Raw genomic sequence first — 9,535 nt, 5'->3', positions numbered from 1 at the left:
TTTCAGTGTCACATGAAGTTTATTTTCTTATTAATAAATAAATAATGAATTTAAACTTAATTAATTCTAAAATCTGTTTAAATATTTATTTCCTTTTGTTTTGGTGTAGAAATACTTAAGCTGATACTAAGTATTGTTTTAATTTACTCCTTGAAGGTTGGACAATATTACCAGCACTAGAAAAAACTCGCTTGGAACTTGCTGATGTAGCTGGTATTGCAAGATATTTCTTGGCTAGTAGTGAAAGGATGCGATACTGCTTTTCGTGATCCTTCCACCAAACTCTCGCCTCTAAATTATGGTTAATTTGAGGCTCAGAAATATACTTTTCAAACTCACTTTGCATTTCATTTATTCCATAAACAAGTGGTGGATCCCATACGTTTCAGCATATCACCACAATAATTGCAGGAGGCCTCACCGGTATTTTCCACGATTGCAAAATGTTGCCAAACTTTGCTTCTGGGCATTATTATTATTTTTTTTATTTGTCTTGATTGATGATTAGATTGGCTGAACGTTCTTGCTTGAGGTTCTTGATTGTTATATTACGTTTCCACCAAAAGCAAACACCGTGTTTGCAGGAGTTGTGTTTGGGAGAACTGTCAACTGTTTCCACCGAAAGTTTGGGAGAAACTGTGTTTGAACTGTCTTTTGTTGACATTGTGAAATAAGAATTATAAAAATTGCCAGAGTAATGGGGACAAGTTTTTCAAAGATAATTTCCGAATGGAAAGATCCTGCTTTGAAAAATTGTGCAGCAAACTTGAAAAAATAGCCAAAAGAAAAACGAAGTATCGAAACCCGATTTCACCGAAAAAGCGCGTGGCAATTGCTCTGTATGCAGAAAAAAAACTGCAGGCATTCGAGGTCAATCTCTATTTAGCACATTACTGCCGCCTTGATTTAAAAACTTGGTATCTTTTCTTTATTGAAAATAATTTGTTTATATCGTTAATCTGGAAAAAGCGAATTTAATTATGCATAGACTCATGGATACGAACTTTAAATCAGACGGCAGACTATTATCCTTTTAAATTTGGTGTTCATCTGGTTGCCCGATTGGCCACTTGATCCTGCTTCCACTCTTATGATACAATTTTCTAGAATTCGTGATCTGAGCATCCATTGAGTGTATGAACCATATTGTAAAAAAAGATCGCCACAACTGCTCGTACACATATGTAACGTATAAAAATAATTACTCTTATTTTCATATTAATTAGCTTTTTTATTTTTACTCATTATTAATGTCTTATTTTATTATGTTTATTCTTTTGGTTCCATTTCTTCCATATGAAACTATGTCATTCCTAAATGGTTAGCAAACAATAATTATGCTTTTATGTCTAGAATGAAACATAAAAATTGTCGCTTCTTATTGCTCGTTACATGACATACCATACCATATATCTCTTCATTTATTGTATAATCATTTGGCTTTTGAAGAATGCCACAATCTCTGTGCAAAGCGCAATGGTATGCCCATTTTAAGCAGCTGTGAGTGGCCATTCAATTTGAGATTTGGTCTGTAATATAACACTGCCTCCCAGCAAATTTCACTTAATAATGGTATGGTCATCCACATTTTATAAAGGTCATTGCACCGTCGTATACGTTTTTCATCATATTCAATACCACCGAATATGTACATACAACCATTTTGACTGTGCGCTGCGGCATGGAAGTACAAAGCTTTTGGTGGAGAGGCTGTTTTTATAAGTGTCCATTGCTTAGTAGTAAAATTTAATCTCCATATATCTGAAAAATATACTTGATCGGCCTGCAAATGGAAAAGGGATATCCAACTTCAAATATAATTTAATAATACTAAATTTAATTATTACGCACCTGCAAGCCTCCCGTAATGAATGCTTCGACCTCACCATTCGATTTCGTGTGCTGTACGCAGGAAAAGCACTTTCGTGGGTTTGGATATCCGGAATTTTGTCGCTCGATTGTTAGATTTGTTTGTGATGTTCGATCGGGTAATGTGACGAAATATTCCCATCGGTTTGTAATTAAATTAAATGCAGGGATGCGTTGTAAATCATACACTAAATTCGATGTACCACCACCCAGCACATATATGTATTGCCCATCGTAGACAACTTCGTGACGATAACGACCCTCTGGATCTTCGCGTATATCTGGACGACAGATATATACGCATTCCCACACTCGTGTGCGCAAATTTAAGCGATGCACATCACAAGAGTAATCATAGCCAGTTGTTCCCCCAACCGTATATAAATAATGTTCGTGTAAAACTATTCCCGGTCCATATTGCGGAATTGGCGCATCACCAGTAGCCTCTATTCGCTTAACACTCGGTTTTTTACCTGTTGTTTGATATATATAACAGTCGTTTGAGCAAGATTCACCAAATGGATAGCCGGTGCGTCAATCAAATGTCATATTGACAAATTGCAATCATTGTTGCCATGTTTCGATAAGAATGCAATAATAAATGAGGAAAATGAGCAACATTGCCACCACTTAATAATTATATTAGACGCAAACCCAACAAAACACGCTTTGAAAAGTGGGTTTAGGTATGGAGTTGTGTTTTAATTTTGTATGGGATTTGACAGGTGTTTTGTTTGGTGTTTGCGCTAAGAACACGATAGCGGCAGAGAACCCAAACTCCGGCTGCGGTGGAAACTTAGTATTAATGAGTGATCTAAGCACGGGATTTAAAGAAATACAAAGGAAATATGTATACATATGTATACATAACCCAAAGAAAAGTTTGCCTGAAATGTCCATCTATATATTTCTCACCGCCAGTTACCTAAGCGTATGCATGGTCGTAGGACTGTCTGCACTCGTTTATCGGGCTTAGGTCAGTCCGTAGCAGGTAGAGTATATGAGTATATGTATGTGCATATAATAGTACTGCGAAAAGCAGAAAACCTAAAAGAAAATAATTTCACGCCTCAAGCAAGAGTAGTCCGCTAAACTAAGTAAATATTGACCACAATATGAAACAAAAACAAAGCGCCGACACAATAAAAAGTAGGTAGTATTTTCATTTAATATAGTAAGCCTCTGCGTGGTTTTTAAATTTGCATACATAGGTACATGCACTTGTACAGAAACCGATTAGTAGTCCGCTAATCTAAGTAAATATTTACCAAAAATATTCGAATATCGAAGTATTCGAATAGTGATGTGTTCGAATAGTAAGGTATTTGAATAGTGAGGTGGTATTCGAAGAGTAAGGTATTCGAAAAGTAAGGTATTCGAATAGTAAGGTATTCGAATAGTGAGGTATTCGAATAGTGAGGTATTCGAATAGCATTATTCGAATAAACGAATAAAAAATTAGAATAAATATTATTCGAATTACGAATACCTCTCGAATAAAAGATTTTATTATTCGAATAATTTTTATTCGAATAGTCCCACCACTATACCAGAGTAGGGTATTAACTTGCATACGGCAAGAACAAATTCGAAGATAAAAGTTCCGTTACTTTTGCTTTTGTTCGTATGAATTGTCTACTCATAAATTATACTCAGTTTCGTGGCAAACTTCGCTTGTTAACAATGGAGTGGTAACGCTTGTTTACCGCACGGCCAATCGTTCTTTCTAAACGTCTGTAGTGTCACAGAAAAAGAAATAGTCGCCCTTGCAGGGTTCGAACCAGTACAGCCATAAAAGCCGCTCGAGAAAGAACTCGGCAACATTTGAAATAGATAATCTTAAAAAAAAACAAATGTCATGAATGATTTTACACACAAATAATAAATATTGCCCAATAAATTTGAATTTTTGTATGTAAGCAGAATATATGTAGTAACTAGCGATTCAAGCTAGCTTAATAAAATTTTTTTTAATTTCTATTTGGAAAATTGTAATTTGCACGTATGATAAAAATTCGAAACCATTGCGTCGTACCTACAGCTTTCCGTGTGGTTTTTAGTTAATACTGTAGATGTGGTGTTTATTGTAAGGTAACGGCGGCTTTTGCTGCCTGTAGACACAAATGTTTCTGCTATTGAATATTTTGTGGTTTTTTGTAATGTGTCGGGTGAATATTCCAATTGTATTTTTCACTTTCTGGGTTAAAATTTACCAATCCGGCTCGAAGGATTAAAATGACGGAGTATGTAGACGATATTAGGGCGTATAGTATACTATACATATATACATATGTGTGTGTGTGTACTATTTATATTAATTATTTATACAAATATGAATTTTCAGTTTTATTTCCGATTTATTTGTAGGTCGCGGTATTGAATTTATTTAGATGAAGCCCGTGTGTCTTTTTGGATTGTACATACAAGTTAACCCAAGCCAAGTTAAGGAACTCTTTACTTCTTATATTCTTTATTATAAAAATTGCTTACTCAATTTTCATATTGATTTCTGCAATAATGCAAGTATTATAAAAATTGCTTACTCAATTTTCATATAGATTTCTGCAATAATGCAAGTATTATAAAGTTGCTTATTTAAGTTCCTAGAATTAAGTCACGCCACAATTTTTATTAATATAAATTAAGTAGTTTACTTGTTTAAGCGGCTTTGTTGGTTTTGGGAAGTTAGTGAATAAAGTGCGGTCAGATGGACCGGTAATAAAAAAATTTATTTTTTTAGAACTTATATTTTACAAGTTCTTAACTGGCGCCCGAGCAAAATTGGTTTATAAGTAACCATCGCGATTAAGCAAAGAACGAGGCCCCCGAGTATCCTTGCGGAAAAAAGGACGTGTTTTGGAACGCAGCCGCTTTGCTAGTGAAAAACTTAAATTAACCAAACGGTTTATGTGTAAAAACGAAAAAAAACACACACGCTATTCAAAGCTGTGAATTAAGAACACAACATTTAAAATAAAAATTTTAAAGTAAAAACATTAAAATAACCAAACGTTTTATGTAAAAAAACAAAAAGCTGATAATAGCTGTGAACTGAAAAGTGCGAAACCGAAAACAAAAATTTGTAAAGTGAAAACCACAGTAGACCTAAGGGCTTATATAAAAATACGCGCGAACTAATACTATGAATCTGCAACAAAAAACCTAAAATAAATTATGGACAAAAACTGAGCAAGGATAATTCTGTGAAAGTGAGAAGCAGCCCTGATACAACAATGAGTATTTTTCTGTGCTAAAAACTGTGATACGCCTTAGAGGACCCTTCAACACCAGAACGAGAGCAGCTCTGTATTTAATATAGTAAGCTATCTAATACTCGTAATTAAGAATTATAAAAATAATATTTAAGTATCCTTTTAAACATATTACGTCTTTATTTCCCCCATTAAATAAGAGGGAAAAAATCTCTAAAAACAGTTACTTGTGCTTCAGTTAAAAATTTTTTTTTTTTAATGGCAAATCCGAATAATTTGGTAAGGCCCACCACACGACCCTCAAATTCCGCTCCTAGTACTTCGCAAAATGCTCAGTTAAGTTTAGACGATTTAAGAGTTCTTATTTCGGATATAGCGGCGGACGTTTTTAGAAACCAAGGACTTCAGGCTATCCGAGAAACTCTCAATCCAAACGCTGGATTAGCCAATATTAGGGACCAACCAATAGACAGACAGGGGGAAAATCTAAATGATATGGACGAAATACCGGACGTCGTGAAATCTTTAAAAGAATTCTCTGGGCAACCAGGAGAATTTAATTCGTGGAAGAAAAGTGTGGACAGAATTTTGACAATATACGAACCTATAAAGGGAACGCCGAAATATTACGGAATTTTGAGTGTGATCAGAAATAAAATCACAGGTAACGCTGACATAGCGTTAGAATCTTATAACACACCGTTAAATTGGAGTGCAATCTCACAATGTTTAATCACACATTATGGGGACAAACGTGACCTATCTACTCTGGAATATCAGATGACAACTCTGGTACAAGGTAGTAATAGCATCCAAGAATTTTACCAAAAAGTGTACTCACATCTTTCATTAATATTGAATAGATTAGGATGTCTTGAAATGGGTAATGAATCTCTTACTCTGCTGACAAAGGCATATAGGGACAAAGCTCTCGACACCTTCATTAGGAGTTTAAATGGCGACTTGCCTCGCCTCTTAGGGATCAGAGAACCGGTGGACTTGCCACAGGCTCTTCACCTTTGCCTCAAGCTGGAGAATCAAAGCTTTCGCTCGAACCATGCTTACAACGGAAGATGGAAACCACCTTCACAGCAATACTCAAAGCGAAACTCTGGACAACAGCAGAAACCAATATATCACCCACTCTCATAGAATAAATTATATGAATAGGCCACAACCAAACCAACATTTTGGAAAAAGGCCACAACAATTCGGTAATCATCAACAAGCAAAAAATCAGAGAACGTATCATATTAATACGACTGGAATAACAAACGAACAACAGTTAGATGAGTATAAGCAGTTTGGCGAACCAAGTGACATCCATTTTTTAGCATGATAAACTCTTCGTTGCCATATTTTGAAGTAAGGACGGAGAGCGGAAAGACGCTAAAATTTTTATTAGATACAGGATCAAGCAAAAATTATGTTAAGCCGGAATTAGTGAGTAAGCGTATAGCAAATAAAAATCCATTTTTTGCCAGGTCAATAGTAGGCGACATAAAAATTAGCGAGCATACATTTGTAAAACTCTTTAAGTTAGATAATAAAATAAAATTTTACCTAATGCCCTCTCTAAAAACATTCGATGGTATTTTGGGGAACGATACCCTTAGGGAAATAGGGGCAGTTATCTATACCAATGAAAATATTATGGTATTAAGTAATGGTTTCAAAGTATACCTTAAGCAACTCCCGACGCAATGTGTAAATGCAATAAACATTGAAGAGGAAAATTTGTCAAACGAACAAAAGAAAGGAATGAAAATAATTGCAAATACATATAGTAACCTTTTTTCAGAACCGGATGAAAAGCTTACGTATACAACTAGAGTAGTGGGCGAAATTAGAACCACGACAAACTCGCCTGTGTACACAAAGCTCTACCCTTACCTTGCTTCATTAAAATCCGAAGTAGAGAGTCAAATAGAAAAGCTTCTAAAAGATGGAATGATAAGACTATCTAGGTCTCCTTTTAACTCTCCGGTATGAATAGTTCCTAAGAAACCAAACTGGAAAAAAACAATATAGAATGGTCATAGACTATAGGAAGTTAAATTCAATCACAATTGCCGACAGATATCCCATTCCAGAGATTTCAGAAGTCACCTCTCAACTACGAACTAGTAATTTTTTTTCAGTTCTCGACCTTAAAAGTGGATTCCATCAGATTCCACTAAAAAAATCTGATATGGAAAAAACTGCGTTCAGCATAAATAATGGAAAATATGAATTCACACGGCTGCCGTTTGGCCTAAAAAACGCACCGTCAATTTTCCAGCGTACGCTTGACGATGTCCTACGGAAATACATTGGAAGATGCTGCTATGTTTACATAGATGACATCATTATTTTCAGTAAATCAGAAGAAGAACATTTTAAACACATAAAAAACATATTCAAAGCCTTGGAAGAATCCAATATGAAAGTGCAATTAGACAAATGCTAGTTTTTCAAAAAAGAAGTCGATTTTTTAGGCTACGTTATTACACCCCATGGGATTAAAACTAATCAGGAAAAGGTTAGGGCTATACAAAATTTTCCTGAACCACAAACCCTTAAAGAGCTTCGTAGTTTTCTTGGCATGTCAGGATACTATAGGCGGTTCATCAAGGACTACTCAAAACTTGCCAAGCCCCTGACATCCCTTTTAAGGGGGGAGGGAGGACGAACGTCCAAAAATAAATCCGCAAAATTACGAATAAGTTTAAATGATGATGCTAAGTAATCTTTTGCCAAAATAAAGAATGCACTCACCTCAGAAGATTTAGTACTTGCTTACCCAGATTTTAGTAAAGATTTTGAGCTAGTAACAGATGCCTCAAACTTTGCTATCGGTGCAGTACTTTCTCAAAATGATAGACCAATATCATTTATCTCTAGAACTTTAAATAAAACGGAGGAGCATTATGCGGCGAACGAAAAGGAAATGTTAGCTATAATATGGGCTCTGAACTCTTTGAGAAATTACCTGTAGGGGTCGGTTAAGGTCAAAATATTCACAGACCACCAGCCGTTATCCTATGCGCTAAGCAATAAGAATAACAACGGTAAAATGAAGAGATGGAAGGCTATACTCGAAGAGTACAATTACGAAATGTTCTATAAGCCAGGAAAGGCGAATGTTGTAGCAGATGCTCTATCTAGGATAACGGAGCAAGAGTTAAACACGCTATCAATAGCCACGAACTCAGACGAAAGTTCGGCTCATAATTTAATCCTTGGTGTTGAGGCACCTATAAATGCCTTTAAGAATCAAATATTTCTGAATAGAGACGTAATGTCATCTTATCAATTTAAAATAATATTCCCCACGTACCACCGTCATATTATAACAGAACAAGATTATTGCGAGGAGAAATAGATTTCCATTTTGAAGAGATATTTAAGTCCATCATTGATAAACTGTATAAAAACGGACGAACAAATTATGGGGAAAATTCAGGAATTGTACCCATTACACTTCCTGAAATACAAAATAAGATTCACCCAAGTAATGGTGGACGATATAATTAGCAAAGAAGAACAGGAGAATATCATAATAAGGGTGCATGACAGAGAACACAGGAACTGTAAAGAAAATCGTACTCAAATTCTTGAAAGGTACTATTTCCCCTCAATGGCGAACAAAATTAAAAAAAATTATAAAAAAATGCGTAATTTGTAAAGAAAACAAGTATGATCGTCACCCAATGAAACCCCAAATCCAGCCAACACCCATACCACGTTGCCCCGGTCAGATAGTTCTAAGAGACATTCTCTTTTCACTCATTCCTGAAACGTTGGTCATGGACAACGAAAAATCCTTCTATTCAGAATCTATTAAGTTCATGATAGAAAATGAGTTCGGAACACAAATTTTTCGAACAGCTCTATATACAAGTTGCTCTAACGGTCAGGTCGAACGATTCCATTCAACACTGCAAGAAATAATGCGTTGTCTACAATGCAAAAAAATACACCGGTCATTCCAGGAATTATTAGAAAGAGCAGTAAAAGAATATAATTTTTCAGTGCACACAGTTATAGGGAAAAGACCAATGGAAATATTCTTTGGTAAAAGAGTTAGTAGCAACCCAGAGTTGCTAGAAAAAGACAGGCAAGAAACAGTGAAAAAACTCTCGGAAAAACAAGCTACTGACCTTGCGTACCACAATAAAAATAGATCTATTCTCAAGGAATATGTAAAGGGAGAGGAAATATTCGTTAAAATAAACAAAAGATTAGGAAACAAGTTGTATCGAAAAGAAATAGTTGCCCAGAATTACAACACGACAGTAAAAACTAAAACTGGCCGAGTCGTACATAAAAATAATATCAAACAGTCATGATAAGGCACTCATAGATACATTATACTTAATACCTTTCGTTACAGGACAGAACATGTTAACCTTTACAATCTTGACGCTGGTACTAGCAGTTACTGCTCAGCAAATCTTTGTACAGGACCTTAA

General features: G+C 35.3%; 1 protein-coding gene across 1 annotated transcript; it reads right to left on the bottom strand.

Moving 5' to 3' along the window:
- Positions 1 to 1,235: 1,235 nt before the first annotated feature.
- LOC129249906 (kelch domain-containing protein 10 homolog) lies at positions 1,236 to 2,403 on the bottom strand (the record flags this gene model as incomplete). Its single annotated transcript, XM_054889571.1, has 2 exons — positions 1,236 to 1,783; positions 1,852 to 2,403. Coding segments are annotated over 2 exons (903 nt in total), but the record flags the coding sequence as incomplete, so codon positions are not given.
- Positions 2,404 to 9,535: the final 7,132 nt, after the last annotated feature.

This window comes from Anastrepha obliqua, chromosome 6, assembly GCF_027943255.1.
Source record: "Anastrepha obliqua isolate idAnaObli1 chromosome 6, idAnaObli1_1.0, whole genome shotgun sequence".
In the NCBI taxonomy this organism is placed as follows: domain Eukaryota; kingdom Metazoa; phylum Arthropoda; class Insecta; order Diptera; family Tephritidae; genus Anastrepha; species Anastrepha obliqua.
Note: the sequence above shows the minus strand (reverse complement) of the source record. Positions and strands in the feature narration are given on the sequence as shown.